This window comes from Oryx dammah, unplaced genomic scaffold (assembly GCF_014754425.2).
Source record: "Oryx dammah isolate SB20612 unplaced genomic scaffold, SCBI_Odam_1.1 HiC_scaffold_18, whole genome shotgun sequence".
NCBI lineage: Eukaryota > Metazoa > Chordata > Mammalia > Artiodactyla > Bovidae > Oryx > Oryx dammah.
In genome coordinates this window covers 113,763,167-113,786,643 of record NW_024070202.1, presented here as the reverse complement: position 1 = coordinate 113,786,643, position 23,477 = coordinate 113,763,167, and the positions used below count along the sequence as shown (strand labels likewise).

General features: G+C 47.0%; 1 protein-coding gene across 6 annotated transcripts in view; it reads right to left on the bottom strand.

Annotated features, from left to right (window-relative positions):
- Positions 1 to 584: 584 nt before the first annotated feature.
- Positions 585 to 23,477, bottom strand: part of NUB1 (negative regulator of ubiquitin like proteins 1) — a 36,505-nt gene continuing 13,612 nt past the window's right edge. For 2 of the 6 annotated variants that reach the window (XM_040260338.1, XM_040260343.1), the window contains exons 5-15: positions 23,138 to 23,208; positions 20,285 to 20,467; positions 20,002 to 20,093; positions 18,661 to 18,767; positions 13,366 to 13,552; positions 12,429 to 12,536; positions 11,628 to 11,780; positions 5,408 to 5,554; positions 3,240 to 3,314; positions 2,419 to 2,596; positions 585 to 2,194 (exon numbers count right to left, since the gene is read on the bottom strand). In XM_040260338.1, coding sequence (XP_040116272.1) covers positions 2,016 to 2,194; positions 2,419 to 2,596; positions 3,240 to 3,314; positions 5,408 to 5,554; positions 11,628 to 11,780; positions 12,429 to 12,536; positions 13,366 to 13,552; positions 18,661 to 18,767; positions 20,002 to 20,093; positions 20,285 to 20,467; positions 23,138 to 23,208 — 1,480 coding nt within the window. In that variant the 3' untranslated portion in view covers positions 585 to 2,015. Of the gene's footprint in view, positions 2,195 to 2,418; positions 2,597 to 2,632; positions 2,915 to 3,239; positions 3,336 to 5,407; positions 5,555 to 11,627; positions 11,781 to 12,428; positions 12,537 to 13,365; positions 13,553 to 18,660; positions 18,768 to 20,001; positions 20,094 to 20,284; positions 20,468 to 23,137; positions 23,209 to 23,477 lie in introns of those variants that run through there. The other 4 variants (XM_040260339.1, XM_040260340.1, XM_040260341.1 and 1 more) reach the window with 3 other exon arrangements.

The following is a 23,477-nucleotide window of genomic DNA, read 5'->3' as shown; positions in this document are numbered from 1 at the left end:
CATCCCAGAGCAGGGAGCGATGTTCCATCCCAGAGCAGGGAGCGATGCTCCACCACCGCCTGTCAGGTGTCACACAACCAGCTGGAGGCACAGCCAGGGCTAACGCCCGTCAGCGTGTGCAGATGGGCAGCCCTGCTGGTGGACAGCGCACAGCCGCACCGTCCTGAGCTCCTGAACGGGCTTCTCTGTCTCTTCACACCCAAGTGGAGCGTGAGAACTGCCAGTGTGGCTTGGCTACCCTAGCCTCTGCCATGGTCAGTAAGCAGCAGCTGGGGAAACAAGAAGCCACACCTGGCCACGCCCAGGGCAGTACCTTGTGAGCCAAACGCTACAACCCAGGCCCAAATCCAAGGTCTTACATGAGGCTGGGACCCCCTCACGGCCTGGGCCATCAGGCGAGGGAGCACCCCCCACCACCCCTACTCCCAGAGCCTCTGTACACTTGACCTTTTAATAACAGTCACTGATGACCCTCATGGGGAGTCAGTGGAAGCTGACACCTCCAACCTAAATGAAGCTCACCACCACCCGGATGCTGTCCTCACTCCAACAGTTTGGGAATTTGAGTAACTTATTGCAAAGTCAGGCTGACAATTTTGGAATGTATCTTCTGTCTTTTATTTTCGCCTGTACCATCCACTTTTGAAAGAATGACAAGAAAAGATTTCCACCAGTTTACACTAGCCTGCTGTCTAAGCTCTATGATTTCTGAAAAAGCGGAAGCACTTCAGCCAGCCCCTCAACAGCAACTGTGTGACCCCTCTGCCCTCAGTGGCAGAGCTTCTAACGGGGCAGGAAGTCTTGGGAACACACCTGGCGCGCGTTTCTTTCCACACAGGCTTCTCCCAGCTGTGTCCTGGTACTGCTGAGGGTCTTCATTTAATAACACGTTTAGAGGAAGGCATGGTCGTCTCAGAACAGTTACTTGAGCCGTTAAGAGGCTAGTAACTACATACCTTTAGAGTCTTCTGTATTATACCCAACCCACACACAAAGACATGGAGAAAATAGACCTTAAATCTCTGATAGGCATCTCAGCCAGCAATGGATTTACTATGACAGCGCTGCATCTAAGAATGCTAATTAAAAGTAAGTTGCTTTGGCTGGCCTTTAAGACTTTCCCGTTTAATAAGAAATTTTATATTTGTAAAGAATTCTGAATATATATACATTCTGAATTTCCACCCAGAATTTCAAGTGCCTACTCTGCTGAGTGTTACTCGCTCAGGCATGTCCAACTCTTTGTGACCCCACGGACTGTATGTAGCCTGCCAGGCTCCTCTGTTCCTGGAATTCTCTGGGCAAGAATACTGGAGTGGGTTGCCATGCCCTTCTCCAGGGGATTTTCCTGACCCAGAGATTGAACCTAGGTCTCCCGCGTTGCAGGCAGACTCTTTACCGTCTGAGCCACTGGGAACTTCTACTTAACTCAGCACAAAAAACACTGCTATTTCAGGCTGAAGGCCTCTGTCACGGTCTGGTGTGGCTGCTATAGCCGACGCCTTGTCTCTAAAAGGCCCCCAAAGCGCTTGGAACAGTCGAGGCTCTAAGGGACACGTTCAGGAAGCGGCAGAGGGTGAAGCAGGAGGCAGGGTTGCGTCGTGGGGAGGAGGAGACGACTGAGCACTGGGTTCCAGAGGGCAGGAGCGCAGGGCGAGGGGAAGGACGGGAGACACGCCCATCTCTCCCTCCCCAGTCTTCCCGCAGCCCTCCCCGGGAGCCACACGAGCAGGGAGGGTGGCGCTCAGGCCGCAGAACCTGAAGGCAGCAGGCGACAGCGAGGTCAGGCCAGAGGCGGCTCAGTTCCCAAGGGCACCCCTGGGGACCGGCACCCTGTCCCACCCACCCATCTCTCACTCTCTACATCCCTGTTCCCTGCCTACCCCTCCTACACCCGAAGAAGCAGCACTTTGCAGCAAAATCAGTAAAAAGGAAGAAGAAGAAGACCTGCATTACACCTTGAAAACGATAGAATATTTATAAGCAGAAACTTAAAAGTTATTTCTGTTCATCGCTTAGTTTTTCTTTGCTGCCGACTTTATGTTCTCTACATAGGATAAGTACTCTGCAATAATAATCTCTTCGTCTTCCAGAGTTGAGTCAAGGTAGTCTTCTTCGTGTTCTGGGATGTCTTCCAGGATCTCGTTGACAGCCTCTGTCTCCATGTCTTCGTCTGTTGAGGCACTAGAGGTGCCTGCAGTAAAGAAGCGTGGGCATCGAGAGCTCAGGGAGACAAAGAAAAAGGAGCATCCACATAGAGACTGAGCTAACCCTCAGCTCTGCCTTCACTGGCCACAGTGCCGAGCGGCCCATGGGGCAGGCGTCTAGGGACGCCCTGCTCAGCCCCCGTTCAGGCCTCAACGAGGCACCCCCTCCACCCGCCAGCTCCCACTTGGTGCTCCGAGACCCCAGACCCACCTGCAGAGTCGGACGGGGATGTGGACGGTGTGGACGAAGAGTCTTCCGCGGAGAGCTGCAGGTCGGGAGGAAGTCTTCCTCCATTGTGGACCAGGGTCTGCGCCGCCAGCTGGACGTTACCCCTGAACACCCTCAGGGCCGCCTTGGCCGCGACCGCATCGAAGCCCATGTATACCAGCTGGGGGAACGGAGGAGGCGGCTCTGCAGAGGGCCCGCCGCACAGAGCGGATGTGCCCCCCACGGCCGCCCCCCACGCGGGGCCAGGGGAGTCTGATCCTGGTGGCGAGGGTGCGGGGGAAGAAGTTTAAAACCCACCGCACGCCTGGACCACCAGCTTCCTCCGCTAATGTGTGCGTGGGGCAGCTTGGGAAGGAAGGAGGGGGACCTGGGCCAACCGTACCAGGCAGTCACCTCGGAAAGGCAGCCAGCTCGAGCCAGAGGATGTGCTGTCCGTCTGCCTAGTGACCAGGCTCGTTGGGTAAGTGCTGCCGGCAGGCTAATGGGACGGGGGCCCATACCGGACAGTCACCACAGTGACACCCTTGCAGGTCACAGGCAGGGAGATGGGCGGTCAGAGATGGGTCAACGCACAAAGAGGCGTGTGTACAGAAGAGGAGAAAGTCCGAAAAACACCTTCGTGTTGCTTCCTGGGTGTCCTACTCGGAAGGGAATGCCGTGGTCTGCTTCCCCGTGGTGGGCCTGGTTACACCTGGAGCCCCGGGGGCCGAGGACTCGGCCCTGCCGGGCCACCAACCATGTCACCCCAGCCAGGCCCACACCAGGCGGTACCTGCGGAGAGGGTGCGGTGCACTTTCACTTACTTGGTCAATCTTTTCCTGAGATGGACTTTGTTGACGGTTGTTGCTTTCCGGAGCTGAATCATTTAACCACCACATCTGAGGATTACGGAGAAGAATCTGAAAACACACAGGAATACCCTTTGCTCACCCCTAACGTCTGCTCACTCCCTCGGGCGCAGACTACACACCTGTCACGTGCTCAGCAGACACAGCTGTGGGACGCACAGACAGGTGCAGGAAAGTGTGATGAACGAGGCAAGGGTGCTGTGGGAGCAGAGAAAAGGGACCTTCGACCAGATGGGGGCTGGGGAGGAGGCTCCTGTTCAGAGAAGGCTCCTGCCAAGGGGCCCGACTGAGTCGAGGTCTAAAGGATGGACCAGATTATTCAGGCAAAACGGTCTCATCTGAGGAAGCAGGAAAGGGTTTTAGAGAGTGGGCAGGAGGATCCCAAACAGAAACAGATGTTTTCTTAGAGCTCAGCCTTAGGGATGACAAGGTCGTAAAAAGCTACAAACAGAAAGCTATCAAAGCTGTCCAGGGTAGCCTGCTAAGGTCATTTTTCTCTGGAAGGTGACGTGCTCTAGGTTTAAAATGTCATGGAGAAGAGCAGAGGTCTTCAGACCTGGATTTCTGTCACATGATACTTACTCTCAACCTCATAAAGCTCTTTTGGGAATCTCCCTTTTAACCTAAATAGTTCTACATTCATCAAATGTATTTTTGTCCTATTTGTGTAATTAAAAGAAAAGACCCTGATCCTGGGAAAGATTGAAGGCAGGAGGAGAAGGGGACGAGAGAGGATGAGATGGTTGGATGCCATCACCGACTCGATGGACATGAGTAAGCTCTGGGAGTTGGTGATGGACAGGGAGGCCTGGCGTGCTGCAGTCCATGGGATCCCAAAGAGTCAGACGTGACTGAGCGACTGGACTGAACTGACTGTATAATTAAAAACTAGTTTTGAGCCCCATCAGTCACTCTGCGTATTCGGAATATTTTTTATTTCTCTGAGAAGGCATAGAAATGAAAGTGCTTCAGCGCTTCAGGCTGCCCCCACTTCTCCTCCATCTGCCGGGCCCTCTCCCATGATCCACACCACCCAGGCTGCAGTCCTGCTCCCCCAAGATGCTGGGGGTCCCACACAGTTGCCCTGACCCCACTGTGCTCTCCACCCATCTATGGGCTCCCCAAGGGCAGGCGAGGGCTTCACCCCGCTTCGCCTGTTGAGAATCAGCACAGTGCCTGCCCTCATTAAGCACCAGTCTGCTTTGTGAACACAAATCAGGAGGGTATGGACCCAGGCAGAGCACAATGGTGCCCACTCCAGCACTCTCGCCTGGAGAGTCCCAGGGACGGGGAGCCTGGTGGGCTGCAGTCCATGGGGTTGCACAGAGTCGGACACAACTGAGTGACTTCACTTTCACTTTTCACTTCATGCACTGGAGAAGGAAATGGCACACCACTCCAGTACTCTTGCCTGGAGAATCCCATGGATGGAGGAGCCTGGTGGGCTGCAGTCCATGGGGTCGCACAGAGTCAGACACGACTGAGCGACTTCACTTTCACTTTTCAATTTCATGCACTGGAGAAGGAAATGGCAACCCACTCCAGTGTTCTTGCCTGGAGAATCCCAGGGATGGGGAGCCACGTGGGCTGCCGTCTATGGGGTTGCACAGAGTCAGACACGACTGAAGTGACTTAGCAGCAGCAGCAACAGAGTTATACCACTCATCTGGACCCCGAGCTTCTGACTCACTGCTGAGGATTTCTTTAAAAGACCCTGTTGCCAACATGTACTACTGACTACATGATAAAATTAGATATTCAAATAAAACATTTTAAGTCAAAAAAACTACACTGAAACTTCAACCACCTTTCTCTTCTTCCATGTTACTGTGAAGCTCCTTCTGTTGCAACCAGAAACCTCACCCGAGTTCTCGCCCTGGGAGCCCTGCCGCACCGGGGACGCGCCCCCAGCTGGGTGGGGCGCACCATTTCAGCTCGGCCACTGGGTGCAAGAGCGAGACCTCTGACCCTGGGATCCAGAGCAGGAATGAAGAGGAGTCAGACCACAGTGGCGGGGCGCCTGGTGCCATGAAGTACCAGAGAGCCGCTTAGATGAGAAAGTGGAGGAGAGAGCATCTGGGCTGGGAGCCAGGCTGCTCTGAGAGGCCAGAGGCCAGGGTTACCTTCAGGGCCTCCTCCAGGTTCCCGCCGGCCTGATGGAGTGCCTGCCTGGCTGCTCGCATGGAGTAGCCCATTCCTTTCAAATGGTTAATGTTCTCCAGGCGGCGTCTTTTCTTCTCTCTTTCCTCCTTCTTTATTTGTTCCAGTTCCTTTAGGAAAACAGCAAAGTCACCGAGTTAGGGATTGTGATTTTGTAGATCAGTGTCGTCTCCTCTTCCCACCTCAGTCCTAATCAGGAGAATTCTGAGCTTGTTTTGAAAATAAGTGTCATTTTATTTTTATGCACATATTTAAAAAAAAATTTTTTTTTTGCATGTATCTATTTTTTTGGCCAAACGTGGGGCTTGTGGGATCTTAGTTCCTCGACCAGGGACTGAACCCAGCATTGGCAGTGAAAGTGCAGAGTTCTAACCAGCGGACTGCCAGGGAATCCCACTAGTATCATTTTACAAGGATTTCTGCTGCTTAAAAAAAAATAAAATGAGTTCGAAAACCACTAATTGAATCCAGCCTCATCATTTTGCCAATGAGAAGACAGAAATCTCTCAAGACAGCTGGGTGACCCGGTCAAGGTCATCACTGGCCGCAGAGCTGGGAGACGGCCTCTTGTACACTCTAGACGTGGTCGGTCCTTGGCCCAACGTGGGGAGGACAGCAGAGAGAACAGCCTTTTCTCCTGTGATGTATCTATTCCTACCTCCACAGCTCAGCCCAAGCACAAGGGTCCCTTCTACATTCTCAGAGCAGGATCACAGCTTCACTGCTCAGGAAAAGAAGGGAATCTTCGCCCCAGACCAAGCATTCCCAGCTGGCAGCAGGACCAGGAGGAAGGAGTGACTGCCCCAAACGTTTCCAGAGATGAAGACCACCCCCGCCTGTATGCTCCTGTTTACAACACCGGACAACCTGCCTGTGAACAACTGGGCCAAGGACAGCCCGCAGCTCTGCAGCCCAACGCCCCCACTGCGCCTGCACTGTCCACACCCCCACCACATCCTCTAATGCCTCCCAGGCCGTCTCCCCACTCCAAGGCCTCCTACACAGGCCCGTCAGCTCCCGCACCTACTCAGAACCCGCAGTGGGCCCCCTCGAACCCAAAGAGGCGGCCCCGGCTACCAGACCCCAGCTCTGCCTCCAAGCTGACCTCTCCTGCTTCCCCACAAAACCCACCCAGGCCAGCAGAAGTATTTTTATCGCTCACATTTCAACTTGCATTCACACGCACACACCGTGTTAAATGCCTTCACCCTGTTTCATCCTCTGCTTTCAATCCCAGCTTCTTCCATTTATATTTCAAAGGCTAAGAAGCATGAGGAACCTTTAAGCAGAGGAAGACGCTGCCAGCCAGGCAGCAGACACGGGCCTCGGGCCTCTTCTGTCTCAGAGCTGACACAAAGCTGGGGCGTCAAAGGAGACTTTTCCCTTAGTCACAAATGTCTAAGTCAGTTCTCTTTTAACCACACAGATACACGCTATTCCTCCTTACACGAGGATTAGGAAAATAAACCAAGGAAATGACAATGAGTATTGCTCTGCAATATTCTGGAGACACAATAAAGTCAAATGTTATGAGAGAGACCTGCTCAGTAACAGTTCAGTTCAGTTATGTCCAACTCTTCGCGACCCCATGAATCGCAGCACACCAGGCCTCCCTGTCCATCACCATCTCCCGGAGTTCACTCAGACTCACGTCCATTGAGTCCGTGATGCCATCCAGCCATCTCATCCTCTGTCATCCCCTTCTCCTCCGGCCCCCAATCCCTCTCAGCATCAGGGTCTTTTCCAATGAGTCAACTCTTCGCATGAAGTGGCCAGAGTACTGGAGTTTCAGCTTTAGCATCATTCCTTCCAAAGAAATCCCAGGATTGATCTCCTTCAGAATGGACTGATTGGATCTCCTTGCAGTCCAAGGGACTCTCAAGAGTCTTCTCCAACACCACAGTTCAAAAGCATCAATTCTTTGGCGCTCACCCTTCTTCACAGTCCAACTCTCACATCCATACATGACCACAGGAAAAACCATAGCCTTGACTACACAGACCTTTGTTGGCAACGTAATGTCTCTGCTTTTGAATATGCTATCTAGGTTGGTCATAACTTTCCTTCCAAGGAGTAAGCGTCTTTTAATTTCATGGCTGCATTCACCATCTGAAGTGATTTTGGAGCCCAAAAAAATAAAGTCTGACACTGTTTCCCCATCTATTTGCCATGAAGTGATGGGACCAGGTGCCATGATCGTAGTTTTCTGAGTATTAAGCTTTAAGCCAACTTTTTCACTCTCCTCTTTCACTTTCATCAAGAGGCTTTTTAGTTCCTCTTCACTTTCTGCCACAAGGGTGGTGTCGTCTGCATATCTGAGGTTATTGATATTTCTCCTGGCAATCTTGATTCCAGCTTGTGCTTCTTCCAGCCCAGCGTCTCTCATGATGTACTCTGCATAGAAGTTAAATAAGCAGAGTGACAATATACAGCCTCGATGTACTCCTTTTCCTATTTGAAACCAGTCTGTTGTTCCATGTCCAGTTCTAACTGTTGCTTCCTGACCTGCATACAGGTTTCTCAAGAGGCAGGTCAGGTGGTCTGGTATTCCCATCTCTTTCAGAATTTTCCACAGTTTATTGTGATCCACAGTCAAAGGCTTTGGCATAGTCAATAAAGCAGAAATAGATGTTTTTCTGGAACTCTCTTGCTTTTTCCATGATCCAGTGGTGTTGGCAATTTGATTTCTGGATCCTCTGCCTCTTCTAAAACCAGCTTGAACATCTGGAAGTTCTCGGTTCACATATTGTTGAAGCCTGGCTTGGAGAATTTTGAGCATTACTTTACTAGTGTGTCAAATGAGTGCAATTGTGCCGTAGTTTGAGCATTCTTTGGCATTTCCTTTCTTTGGGATTGGGATGAAAACTGACCTTTTCCAGTCCTGTGGCCACTGCTGAGTTTTCCAAATTTGCTGGCGTATTGAGTGCAGCACTTTCATAGCATCGTAGTTCAGGATTTGAAATAGCTCGACTGGAATTCCATCACCTCCTCTAGCTTTGTTCGTAGTGATGCTTTCTAAGGCCCACTTGACTCCACATTCCAGGATGTCTGGCTCTAGATGAGTGATCACACCATCGTGATTATCTGGGTCATGAAGATCTTTTTTGTACAGTTCTTCTGTGTATTCTTGCCACCTCTTCCTAATATCTTCTGCTTCTGTTAGGTCCATACCATTTCTGTCCTTTATCGAGCCCATCTTTGCATGAAATGTTCCCTTGGTATCTCTAATTTTCTTGAAGAGATCTCTAGTCTTTCCCATTCTGTTGTTTTCCTCTATTTCTTTGCATTGATCGCTGAGGAAGGCTTTCTTATCTCTCCTTGCTATTCTTTGGAACTCTGCATTCAGATGCTTATATCTTTCCTTTTCTCCTTTGCTTTTCGCCTCTCTTCTTTTCACAGCTATTTGTAAGCCCTCCCCAGAGAGCCATTTTGCTTTTTTGCATTTCTTTTCCATGGGGATGGTCTTGATCCCTGTCTCCTATACAATGTCATGAACCTCATTCCACAGTTCATCAGGCACTCTGTCTATCAGATCTAGGCCCTTAAATCTATTTCTCACTTCCACTGTATAATCATAAGGGATTTGATTTAGGTCATACCTGAATGGTCTAGTGGTTTTCCCTACTTTCTTCAATTTAAGTCTGAATTTGGAAATAAGGAGTTCATGATCTGAGCCACAGTCAGCTCCCGGTCTTGTTTTTGCTGACTGTATAGAGCTTCTCCATCTTTGGCTGCAAAGAATATAATCAATCTGATTTTGGTGTTGACCATCTGGTGATGTCCATGTGTAGAATCTTCTCTTGTGTTGTTGGAAGAGGGTGTTTGCTATGACCAGTATGTTCTCTTGGCAAAACTCTATTAGCCTTTGCCCTGCTTCATTCCATAGTCCATGGCCAAATTTGCCTGTTACTCCAGGTGTTTCTTGACTTCCTACTTTTCATTCCAGTCCCCTATAATGAAAAGGACATCTTTTTTGGGTGTTAGTTCTAAAAGGTCTTGTAGGTCTTCATAGAACCATTCAACTTCAGCTTCTTCAGCATTACTGGTTGGAGCATAGGCTTGGATTACTGTGATACTGAATGGTTTGCCTTGGAGACGAACAGAGATCGTTCTGTTGTTTTTGAGATTGCATCCAAGTACTGCATTTTGGAAGCTTTTGTTGACCATGATGGCTACTCCATTTCTTCTGAGGGATTCCTGCCCAAAGTAGTAGATATAATGGTCATCTGAGTTAAATTCACCCATTCCAGTCCATTTTAGTTTGCTGATTCCTAGTATGTCAACGTTCACCCTTGCCATCTCCTGTTTGACCACTTCCAATTTGCCTTGATTCATGGACCTGACATTCCAGCTTCCTATGCAATATTTCTCTTTACAGCATTGGACCTTGCTTCTATTACCAGTCACATCCACAGCTGGGTATTGTTTTTGCTTTGGCTCCATTCCTTCATTCTTTCTGGAGTTACTTCTCCACTGATCTCCAGTAGCATATTGGGCACCTACCGACCTGGGGAGTTCCTCTTTCAGTATCCTATCATTTTGCCTTTTCATACTGTTCATGGGGTTCTCAAGGCAAGAATACTGAAGTGGTTTGCCATTCCCTTCTCCAGTCACGGCTACGTCCAGGCAAATGAGTGCACATCTCTTAGGAAGGCTGCCACGCTGCCTCTCACAAGCCCTTAACATGTCAGCGCTATAAGTGACCTCAGTTTCATTAGTCTGTTGCTTTTGCCAGATGAGAAGCTGGCCTGAACTCAGGGCCACGAAGCACAAGAAAGTCAAACCTCTAGGCATCACATATTACCCTAAACTCAGTGAGATGCTCAAACTCAGAGCTTTAGGAGCCGAGAGGACGGCAGATTCACTGGGGCTCACATTCCATGGGCCTCGGAGCTACTCTTCCCACCAGCCACCCTAGCACGCCCAAGGGTGTGGGAGGCTGCCCAGCTCCCCGGGGAGGCCCTGACGTGCCTAAGTGAGGGCAACGGGTGCAAACCACTCAGGTCTTGGCATGCCCTTGGCCACGGTGACTGGCTCCAGGGCGGCCAATCAGTGAGCAGCTCAGGAGGTCTCTGAGGGCCCTGGGAGCCGCTCTTGCTGTGACGGAATGACCCTGCTAACACGAAAGAGGTGGAGAGACAGAAACCAGAACTCAGGACAGGGCGAAGCACCCCTAAAACTAACCTGAAACTCAGCCCGCCTCTGGCTCTTCACATTTAAGCAGGCCAGTATGCCTCTCCTGCACCCTTTGTTGCCTTCACCCAAAAGCATCCTAACTACACAGTCAATGGGTGGAAGAGTGAGCAAGGTCAACTGTTATATATTTACACTGTTGTTTTTATTTTCTCCAAGGGCTTATAGTTTAATTCATTAAATGCACATCCGATAGGACACCACTATTTAAAAACACAACAACAACTTGTTTTTGCTTCTTATAAAAAGTTAGGAAGTGAAGTGGTAACTTTTACCACTTTTTATCTCTTGGCTTTTCAGAACCTTCTGTAAAAACTCAAAATGCTCTTCTCATATGGGAATTAGAAAGTACAGGAGAAAACCAAAGCCTCAGTTCAGGTTTTGCCAACGATGTGACCCATGACCCCAGAAAAGTCCACCCCTGAGCCTGTTTTCCTCATTTGTAAAACCAGCATATTAGACGTAGTAAAAATCCTTCCAACTCCCCAAATCCTAAAGTTTCTTTTTAAAAACTGTACTTATTTCTGCTTTAAATGATAATTTTGAATCTTTGCTTTCATAACATATTGTTAATTGCTCGTATGATTTGACTCATTTTTCTAGGCAAGAATGTCATCCTGAACTGTAACAATGACCCCATGGAAAACACAGCCCCCTTTCAAATGGTTTCCAGAAATACACTATGTGAAAAAAAGGGAGAGAAAGAAGACTGCTTGACTAGAGTCGTTAAGACTATACTTATGAGCGATCTGCCACCACAGCAAGAGTAAAACGAAGGAAACTGTGCTGTCTGAAAACTGATGCAAGAAAAAAAACAAAATTTTCTCCTGACTTCCCAGTCTGAAGAGATAAAGATTTCCTTGTTAATAATACCTGCTATGGAACTGTCTTGTCTCTATTCTTTCATATCCGAGAGCTAAGGCGCTTTGGGGTTGCACCTACTCAAAGGCACAGGCCTCAGCAAGCGCTGCCAAGACCACCTTACAGTACCTCTCTGCGGCTGGTGATGTGGACAGCCGCGTGGTCCACGTTCCCGTCACACGCCCTCAGGCCAAGCCGAGCTTCCTGGGCACTAAATCCCAACTGCATCAGATTGTGAACTTTGGATGGATCAATGTATAGCTCTTTCAAGAGCTGACATGCCTACGGACAGAAAAAAATATAAGGATCGTGTAACCATTAGCAACATTAAAGCTGAACACAAAGCTAACACTTAAAGGAAACTGGGTTGTACCTGATGTGAATTACGGTTTAGATAAAAACTCTAAGCGTGACCTATCGTCAACCACTGCGAGTGCCAACAGACAACACCGTCCCTGCTCATGGGACTTACACGCAGGGTAACATGAGAAAATAGGCCAAGGACCGTGGGAGGGGCTGGGATCCATTCCCTCCTCTTTTTTTGATAATGAAGTCCCCTGAAGTGGAGCTGGGTGCAGCCAATGGCCTCGTAGCAGAAATGACCGGGTCGCCTCCCTGGAGGCTTGCCCTGGACTCTCTCTTGCGCCCTCTGCTGGCCGGAAGAGGTGCTGACAGCAGCCACCCTGGTGGCCATGCCAGCAGCAACCCGCTCAGCCAGATGAGGACTGGTAACTTGGAGCCAGTAAAAGCCACTGCCTCGGTAAGGTTTCCTTATTACAGCATCCTGCCTGCACTCACAGACACAAATATGTTCACGGCGTACGTGGAGGAGAGGGCAGTGGAGGGAGGTGCACGTCCCTCGAGAGGCACACACCACTAAAACCCAAAGTAGGTAAAGGCAGTTCCAACTTTGGAGCCCTCTTTTCTTACCTTGTTGAGATATTCATAAGCCTCCTCACCATTTCCACTGTGATAATTTCGGATGCCTTGAAGCAAGTAAAGTCTTAAAAACAGGACTTTCTCTTTTCCACAATTTCCCTAAAATTATTGGGAGAAAAAAAGGATAAAACTATCTAATTTCTCATTATAGGTCTATAATACATTTATAATTGCCTTCATCTCTACAGAGGCAAAACGGCACCACTAAACTGTTTCTACCTTCCCTGTTGATGATGGCAAAAGTAAAGCTCGCAGGGGACAACGGCACGCACGCTGTCCCGAAGAGAGCCCCGTCTCCAGGCACACAGGCCGGGGGCCCCGCTGGGCAGGAGGAAGTAGGCAAAACCCCCAACCAGGAATATCTTGTGTTGCCGTGTGATTCCCAAGCAGAATTCCGATGACCCGTGGAGATCACTGAGAAAAGTCCTTATTTATTGTAAAGCCCAGCTCTGGAGCCATGACTCACTCACGTGAGCTGATCCTGTTCAAAGTGTTTGTTTTCTGCATTTAAATCGTTCATAAAATTCTACTTAATACAGCCACCAGCTCTCTTGGTCAGGGTGATCCATGGGGTTGTGTGACTAGAAAACTGTGTCACTTCTGGCCTAAATGCTGCACAGACCAAAGTCACGGGCTAACTTTTAAAATGTTTATCAATCCCCTTAAGATATAGCTTAAGGGGACTCCCTGGAGTTCTAGAGGTTAGGGCACTGTGCTGCCAATGCAAAGGGCATGGGATGGATCCCTGGTTGCGGAATTAAGATCCCATAAGCCCCATGGCATGGCCAAATGATACAGAAATAAAAGAGTTCGTTGCAAACTACTATCACTTAATCACCTTTGGCAGCAGTCTAAATACTTTAGCAGGAATAAACTCAAATTCTAGAAAAGGGCTCAGTAATACCTAAGACAAGTTACAGCAACATACTTTTATGTGGAGCAGTCTCTGGTGGTTTTCCCCGTAGCAGTTTCTAAAGCACTCCTGGGCCAGCTTCAGCTTCTTCTCGGCATCGTCTAGGCACTCGAGCTGGCCCAGGCGGAAGTAGCACCACACTATGTCCAGCTGGAGCACCGCGTAGTTGTCCACCGTGTCCAGCAGCTCTCTGCAGCACTCACTGCCAGGAGACAGCACGTGGCGTCACTAACCAGCAGCTCAACAAACCCTTTTTTGTGAATTACTGATATTTTTTTCCTCCAGTTGTTGGTGTATTTCCAAAGACTAAGACAGAGATCCCAATGTTTGTGAAGGGAACTCTACGTATAATCTGAATTCTTCCAATGAGGAAAGCAAGCGGAGAGGGTTCAGAAACAGAAGCTCAACACCATCTGCCTTGTGAGGAGGAGAGAAGGACAGACGGACACACACACCCTTGCTATGTGGGGAAAGAGGCCTGGCGGGAAGTGGAAATAAGGGCCACTGGGTCAGTACCCCTCAGCAAACATGGGGAGACCATGCTTTAAAGCCGTGGTTTCCAACTCTGACTGCAAATTAGAATTACCAGGATGGGAGGAGGTTTTGTCTTTTCCATTTGTTTTTGTCTTAAAAATAAAAACAACCAACTGATGCTGGGACCCACTAGATCAATTGTAATAGAGCCTCTGGAGGTAAGGCCTGGATGTTGCATTTCTAAAATCCTCCTCCTACTGTTGTTTGGTTGATCAGTTGTGTCCGACTCTTTGTGACCCCCTGGACTGTAGCCCACCAGGCTCCTCTGTCCATGGGATTTCCCAGGCAAGAATACTGGAATGGGTTGCCATTTCCTTTCTCCAGGGGATCTTCCCAAGCCAGAGACTGAACTTGCACCTCTTGTCTCCTGCATTGGCAACTGGGTTCTTTACCACTGAGCCCCCAGGGAAGCCCAAATCCCCCTAAGTGATTCTAATATACAGCCAAAGTGAGAATCAAGGCTTTAAAAAGCACACCAAAAAAAAAAAAAAATCCCCCCTTACTATGAATGCCTCAACTGATGAAGACTGGCAAAGGCATTCATGTCCGGTCACATTAAGGTAGGAGAAAAGCAGTCCAGAAAAATGCCAGGCTCTGAATGCCCAGCTGATCTCAGGGCCCAATGCTGAACCCAGATACAAAGGGAGCAGACAGACAAGGTGACGGAGGGCTGACACAGACGGCCTTTGAGACTATCTGACTTCAGACTGGGATTATGTTAGAAACTCATAATGCAAATCTAGATCTCAAGTTTGAACCCCCTTCGGCAAGAAAGTAAAACATATGGAACCACGCACTACACATCCACAAACTGTAGAGATCTCATCTGTTTCTGTTGAGAGTCCTACTAAAAGCCAGACCATCTCACATCTTGCCCATCAAAATCTGCTTGGGAAAAATAAAAAACGAAAGCGCTCTGTCATTTACACTTAAAAGCAGAAGTCTCCCAAGTGGAATGCTTACATGCTAGGGTACACACTGAATAATCCATTAGGGCATAAGAATAACCACTGAGGGCAGGATTTTCCTGTTTACTTGTGGTTGCTTTGCTGGATCATTTCATCTTTGTGAATGTTCTGTAACATACACACCATCTTTTACACACACACGCACACACACACACAGCTGTCTGACCAGGTGAGGGGCACCTTCTTCGAGTCTCTGCTTTGCCTGAGAACTTGACATTGAGGGGAGAGGAAGAAGTTCACGGGCCCTGAGTGGTCTAACCTTCCACTCCAGGCGAGGCCGACTGATCTCCCTGTAGACACCTTGCGTTTCTGGGAGAGCTTACCCCGCTGTCCTAAGGAAAGCAGCCGGCATTTAGCACAGCTTTCAAAGTCCCACCTGTGTGAAGAGGCTCACTCATGTCTAACACGCATCAAGAGCAAGGACAGAAAGTGCCTCTCTCCTTTCAGTTAAAAATAAAATCGCCCATGTAAGTCGGACCCAGGACAGAGTGTGTGTGCAAGCCAAAACCGAACACAGGCACAGGACTCATGCGAAGGCGGTCACCTCATTCTTCCAGTTTTAAAAACACGACGCACTTTATTCACACAGCAGCCTTATTGTAAGAGATGGCATCACCTTATATAATTTGAAATTGTTAGGACTACATTTGAATTTGATCATGTCACTGAGAAATGTAATGCCTTGGTGTAAAATTATGTCTTAAGAGTATCTTTTATTGATTTTGCTTTAGTAGCCTTAATAGTTGATAGCCAATAAATTTTCATGTTAAAAACATTAAAATCAATGTATAACACTGATTTAAATAAAATATACTGAGCCTTGCTTTAGAAAAATTAAATCACATATGGGCTTAAGTCAGTTATTTAATAGAAATTTACTATATTTGCCTTAAAAGTTTCACATTTTTACATGAAGATATTAATTTTAAGAAAGGTAAGTTAAAGCTTGTAAGTAAAAATGTTAGTTGCTCAGTCGTGTCTAACTCTTTGTGACCCCATGGACCGTATGCCACCAGGCTCCTCTGTCCATGGGATTCCCCAGGCTAGAATACTCCCCAAGCAAGAATACTGGGGTGGGTAGCCACAGCCTTCTCCAGGGGATCTTCCTGACCCAGGGATTGGACCTGGGTCTTCAGCATTGCAGGTGGATTCTTTACCATATGAGCCACCAGGGTAGCTTAGTATCTGCTCTTTTTAAAAAAGGAAAGTTGGCTAAAAAGTCATTTATAGTTGTGTTACTAGTAGCAAGGAACTGGATTGTGTGCATTTTTTTCATATTTCTTGTGCTTCGGTTCAGTGTGTGTGTGTGTGTCAGTTGCTCAGTCATGTCTGACCTTTGTGACCCCATACATAGACTATAGCCAACCAGGCTCATCTCTCCATGGAATTCTCCAGGCAAGAATACTGGAGTGGGTTGCCATTTCCTTTTCCAGGGGATCGTCCCGACCCAGGGATCGAACCCAGGTCTCCTGCATTGCAGGCAGATGCTTTACTGTCTGAGCTATTAAGTACCATTAATCGTTGCTCAGGATGCAGTTAAAACGTCATCTAAGGTGGTGGTGTGATGCCTTGTTAGGTGGGACCAGAGCAGTCTGGAGGGCGAAATGAGTTCTCTCCCTGCTGCCATGCCCCACTGAATTCTCTATGGGGGGGACGGGGTCCCCTCACAGGTGTGTGCTGACGTCAGCCGGCAGAACCCCGGGGTGCCCTCTGCACTCACCATGCTGTCCCTCAGGCAGCTCCCTCCTCCCTGAGCTCCAGCTCATGCACTCGGGGGAGACCGGGAGGCCCTGCCTGGGTTTCTCCTCCCCACGCTGAGGTCTGGGAACGCCAGGCAGTGAGCTGAAACAATCCACAGGCTCCCCTGCGTTTGTTTCCCCACCTCAGGGACCACTGTCCTGCATCGCCAGAAAACCACTGTTTGTATCCAGTTTGTCCCCTGTTTCAGTTGAGGCAGGGGAGAGGAAACGCAGTCCCTGTCACTCCCCCTGGCCAAGAGCGGAACTCCCCTTTCTAGTTGAAAATGGGAGCGAAGCTGCTCTCAGGCCCGCTACGCACCACACCCCAAGATGTGCAACAGAGAGCTGGGAGAGAGCTCGAGCTGCTCGGAGAAGGCAGGAAGACGTCACGGGGAAAGGGGGCAGGGGATGCCTCCTCCACCTCCATGCTGCCTTGGTTCAGAGTGGGTCTCTGACGGAGAGAGGGAACTTGCACAGGAAGTATGCCAGTAAGCGGGCCTGAATAAACAGATTCCCCAGAAAATAACATTTTCTACTTAAAAAGGCACTGATAATTATTATTAGATTATTATATCTATTACTTACTGAACATGTGAATGTACTATGAACTGAAGAGAGAGTTATTATTATAGTTTTTCAAGGGTTCCCTGAGACCTGAAAATGATTTCAAGGGTTTTTCCAGGGTAAAAAAAAAAAAAAAACAGGCTCATACAGACACATCAAGATCAACCCTATCTTGATAATTGCTGAAGATGAATGAAAAGTCTGTGGGAATTCATTATATTAATCGCTATTATTATATCTGTTAGAGATTTTCCATAACAGAAAGTTAGAAACAACTGTGGAAGGAAATAAAAAATGTATCTGAATTTAATGACTAACTTACAGCCTACACTGCCTGTAGCAGAAGAGAATAATGCTGACGCTCAGATAAAAGCAGAGACAAAGAGGCAGGAGAAGAAAACGGCAGGGGCACCAAGCCCCCATTCTGGTTACTTCCCTGCCTCCCAAATATTTTAGGAAATAAAAAAAATCCCCCTTTCTGCCTATGTTTAAGCTGGTTCACTTAAAATGCAAGGTGCTACTTGTACAGCTGGCAAACTAAAAATACCAACATTTATCTTCTTGAAGTATACTGTATATATTGGGAATTTCTCAAAATGTAAAATAAAATAACACTAAAGCCATTACCTTTTGACTGTTGCAAGCATCAAGTCTATCTCTCAAATGTTCCATCTGCCTGGATCATAGTGTCTCAGTATCATTTCCCATTAAGAGGCACCAGAGAAAGTGCTGGGGCAGGAAATAACCAGGGTGAGTCTAGACCAGCTTTAGACAACAGACAGCAGAGTACAAAGACCACTGCATCAAGGCAAAGGGCTGCAGGACCACCTTCCCACTGAAGACGGCCACCATAAGCACTGAGGTTTCAAACATCAAATGTGTTAAAATCCATGAGCTCAGACTGACACTAAAAAAAAAAAACCGCAGGGAAGCCTCACCAGTCATCTTTAGAAGACGCTACGGAAGCCACTCATTTACTCTGAAAACAAGAAAATAAGGAGAAACCAAGCATTTTGTTCTGTCTTTCTGTACAAACTGTACCTCAGGAGAACCAAGCGACTGATGAGGAAAAGTACTTTTCAAATGAATTCCAGCAATACACGCAGAAGGAATAATGAGCTATCGTTGTTCTGAGCCCCTATGAAACAATGGATTTGGAGAATGATCAGCAATGTGAATACCAAAACCATCAGGCAAAAAAGCTGACGGGGACTGTATAGTCAGCTGTAGCTCAAGTGGGCAACGCATAATAAGAAACAGACATGAAATCCTACGTGCTTGTTGTAAAAAAAAAATTAGTACATAAGTTTATCAAATTCTTTAGCGATCAATTAGAAATACAATGAGGAGAAAGAGTTTACCAGTCAGTCTACATCGTAACTATTCTTTTACACTGACCATCTTGGGGGAAGCCTGAAGTCTGGGGTGCACAGGGGTGGGGAAGGTGCTGTGCGTAACTGCCACCCTCCTCCAAATTGGCATCCACCAAGGACAAAAGTGCCTACCAGAAATATTTGTCAGCGTCCAACAGACATGGCAAGGCTATTCCATATTCTTTTCTTTTCAGGAAAGCTCTGCCCTTCTCATGATATCCCATAGCTAACATAAGGGCCTAGGGAAAAATAAGGATTTAAAAAAACATCACTTTAAACTATAATAAAACAAATTATATTAAAAGCATATTAAGTCTAAAGAAATCAAAGAACATGAAAACAAACAAACAAAAAAACCCAAGACCACAACTGAATCTAAAAGTCAAAATTAAGGAAAACAGAATTAAAGCTTCATCTCATTTAAACACTGAAACAAGAACTCCATTTAGTGAGTCTGTCCCTTTGAGGGACATTTAATGTGCCTGTCCCTTTGTTTCTATCAATTTATTTTAGTATCTGCTGATCTGGGTCTATTTCTAGTATCCATAAGACTAAACATATTTTTAAAAAGCCAGTAATGACTGTATCCTTTTTAGAAAGAACATTCATTCATTCATTTCACTTTCTATTCTTAATTGGGTTTTCCTCTGAAGAATCTGTCAACTGTAGCATTTCTGAAACAATTTTTGTAAGACGATCCAAATTTCCTTAAAATTCATTAATATTTTTAGATTTGAATTCTTATATAAATATTATAAAGGTTTTCCACAAAGTTCTAAATATTATCATTTAATATGAGGATATAATTCTTGCAGTGAGAAAATAATTACCATAAAAAAATCAACTCAGTGAGAGTTACAAAGTTCTCTTATTAAAATTTAACTTTAAACAATGTAACCCATATAGTGAAACCTACTCAAAAATGTCCTTTAAAGATCGAAAAATTAAAATCAACATGACCCACAGCCACTAAAGCTTTTCATGTAAGAAGCTACTGGATTCCAGTTCAGAGACTGATCTCAAGGGCCAAGTTTCGGATGTGGCTAGAAAGACCCCCTTGGATATGCTCAAAGGTAAAGCCGCGTCCCCTTATCCAATTAGAGAGCAGGGCTGCAGGGCCAGAGGGAAGAAGCAGAAGAACCATCTGTCACGCTTTTCCCAGCCATGCAGCCCCCGGCCCCCATTCTGATCCATCCCCTAGGGCATGTGGCCTCGAGGAAAATAAACTACACCGAGACAAGCACTGCCACAGGAAGCCACTGCTCCAGGACAGGGAGGTCCTGCCATTCTGCACTGAACTCACCAGGTGGGCCAGCCGGATGAGATGCTCATTGTAGGTTACATTCTCCGTTTATCAACTGGAGACAGAAGGCTGTAGTCCTTTATGTAACATTCCAAGACAAAATAAGTAGAATCCACTTCTGTTCTGACAGCAAATCAAAGAGCAAGCCACACGTTTCTTACAGAACTTACCTTTCTCTCTGATGGAGGGATTCTGATTGATCTGCCCGTCTGGTTAGCTATGTCTAAGTATGGCATGGCTTCCGGATCCACCACCATCTCAGCTGCAAAAACCCAAGAGGAACTCCATTAGTTCAAGGTTAAAAAGCAGTGATGGGGACATAAAAAATGTGAGACTGTTGGGAAAGAAAGGCGAATGAGAAATGTGATACCCCCAACTCTCCACCCCCGAGCCCAGCCCATTCTCGCCGCCCTCTTCGAGGACTTGAGCAGAAAAGTCTGAAGCTCTGTGTACCTCTCTCCGCAAGGATCTCCAGTCCTCTCTTAGTCCTCTGAATTCTTTTTTCTTCTAGTTTGGCTTCATTTTGCTTTTCTTCTTCAACCTGGAAGGTTTTTCTCACGTCTTCTTCAGACTGTTTTAGTTCCAGAACCATAGCTTTCACATTGTGGGTCACTCCCTGCTCCTTCAGTGTTTCCCCTGCCACAATCAGAAACGCATGTTACAGAGAGAGTCATTAAATGCACTGGGTAACAGGACATCTTCTCTGTCACATGGAATTCTTCAGCCTGCATTAGCCCTTGCAAACCACCATGCCACAATTGCTAAGAATGTGTTTAAATCTGGTTGTTTAACTGCATTAACTGTTAAGCATGGGTTAAAATCACTCAGTGAAATGAGCTGCCTATATTAATCCTTTTCAATATTCTTTATTCTCATCCTAAAATCAAACCAAAGCAATCACTGTCTGAGAATCTACTCTAGAGAGAGCACTCTTCTAGGCAACATAAGAGGAAAATGAGGAAGTCCTGCAGGCGAATTCTCCTACCTCCAGCTAGAGACATAATCCAGTGCTCAGCCATGGGCCAGGAGCCAGAGTGCAGGAGCGCACTGGGAGAGGGGATTTACTGAAGTGGTAAAAACAAATACCTTGGGTTCCATCCCTTCTTAACCCCATGGCCCCGAAAAAACCACTTATTGTCCATGTTCTCAGACACAAGAAAGGAGTAAAGACAGAGGTGAAAAGTCAATGAAACAGAATGAAGGAATATTAACAAAATCAAAAGCTGGCTCTATGAAAAAAATTAATCAAACATACAAACCTAACAAAAACAAAGTCAAAATGCAAATAAAATGAAAAAGTGTAAATACAGATCAAAAACATTATAAAATAATGAAATAATATTATGAACTACAAACATAAATTTGAACATTTCTGGAAAACTCTCATTGAACACACCTTCAGATACGTACATATACGTATTTAGAAACTCAACAACCATTCTAACACCTATACTGAAAAATAAAGATCCATCAGTGGCCAAGTTACCTTGATAAAGAAGAGCCATGAGGGACACTCATCTTACGAAATTTTAATACTGCAACAAAGCCACAATAATTAAAACCACACAAACAACTCTATGGTTCTGGCTCAGGAACAAACCTACAGGCACATGAAAAGAACAGCAAGTACAGAAACACAGCCCTAATCAGAGGACACCAGAAAATAAGCGTGTTTACTGAAGACATTTAGTAGGAGATACCGGGAGAAAAATCAAGCTGGAACCTAGCTTTTACATATAGAAGGGAACTCTGAATAGATAAAGACTTCATATAAGAAATTGTAGGAGACTATCCACGTGGTCCTGCGGTTGGGGAAAGAACTTCTTAAAACACCAACAATAAGGTGAAAAACTGATGGATTTGATAACATCAGAATCAAAGACTTCTGCACAATGAAGGATACCACAAACAGAACTAACACAGACGAGATGCCAGTGAAATGATCTCTAAAGCAGGCCACAGGAACGGCTGGCAGGAATGCTGGAAAGAAAGACCAGGGCTGGGCTGGGAAGGCCGCATTCCAGCCAGGCTGGATGTGGACCTCTTTCTGGAGGCCACAGGAACCTACAGGAACCTACTGGAAACCAAACAGACACAGCATCTGCCTGAACTGCTCCAGAAGCTAATTGGGCTCCCCTGTCCATTCATGTCCCCTTCATATCCACTGCCCTACTGCAGCCAAAGGGACCTCTGAAACACAAATATAATTGTGGGTCACTCCTCAGCATCAATGGCTTTCCCCCTCCCTAGAGGGAAACACTAATATGAATGATATTCGAACTCAGGCTTTCTCAGCTGTACTCCTGGTATTGTGAGCTGGATAAGTCATTTAATACTTATTTTTGTTTATTAGCTGTGCCGGGTCTTAGCTGCGGCATATGAACTCTCAGTTGTGGTATGTGGGATCTAGTTCCCCGATCAGGGACTGAACTCAGGCCCCCTGGATGGGAAGCACAGCGTCTTAGCCACTGGACCACTAGGGAAGTCCCTGGAGAGGAGCTCTTCTGCGCCTTGATGTTCAGCACCATCCCTGGTCTCCTCCCATTAACTGTTAGGAGCACAGCCTCCTCTGGCCCCCTGCTACCAAGTCATGACAACCAAAAATGTCTCTAAGCATGTGTGCTAAGTTGCTTCAGTCCTGTCCGACTCTTTGTGACCCCATGGACTGTAGCCCACCAGGTTCCTCTGTCCATGGGATTCTCCAGGCAAGAGTCCTGGAGCGGGCTGCCATTTCCTTCTCCAGGGGATCTTCCTGACTCAGGAATCAAACCTGCATCTCGGACATCCCCGGCACTGGCAGTGGCAGGCAGATTCTTTACCACTAGTGCCACGTGTCTCCAGACATTGCCAAATGTCCCCGGCATGGCCAAAACACCCTTGGTTAAAAAGCACCACTGTTAGCTTTACCATGTGGCCTCTGCCTGCTCCTCCATCCTGAAGAAGCACTAGTCTCTCCTCATCGTCCAAACTCAAAGATACGCCAGACCTCTCCAGTCCCTCACGTTCACACGCCAGAGCTCTGCCTGAGGCTCTCTGCGGAGTGCTCCCCGCCGCGGCTCCTGCTGTGCTCGCTCAGACAGAGCGGGAGTGCCATCTCCCTTGGAGCACACCCAGACTTCCGTCCTGCAGCATCCCATCAGACCTCCACTGAGCATCAAACTCTAGAATAACTCGCTTTACATTATATACACAATAAAGCCACCCCAAAGTTTTGAACAGAGGAAGAGTGAGGGGGAAAAAGATACAAAGTCAGTATTTCTCTAGTGACTTGATTTTAAAAATTCTGCATACTGTGCTATAACATACCTAGTTGAAGTTGTTTCTTATTTATAACAATTTTGATGTAATTTTCTTGAAATCCAAAGGTTTCTGCTATTCTGTAAAATAAACCAGAGAATTATAGACAACCCAATTTGTTATGTATTATCCACTAAACAGATTTTTACCGTGACAGCTATTTTAGATATTCTTCTCAGAAACACCCAGTATTCCAAATTGTTGATGCACAAACATTACTTCAGATAGAGCGAGCTTACTAGATGGCTATTTGAAATTGTGCCAGAGACCATGTCCTTTTGTAAACCATCTGTTCTACTGCTTGGTTCCTCGTGAAGCACAGACCACTGGTGCTGTGTATCCATCTGAA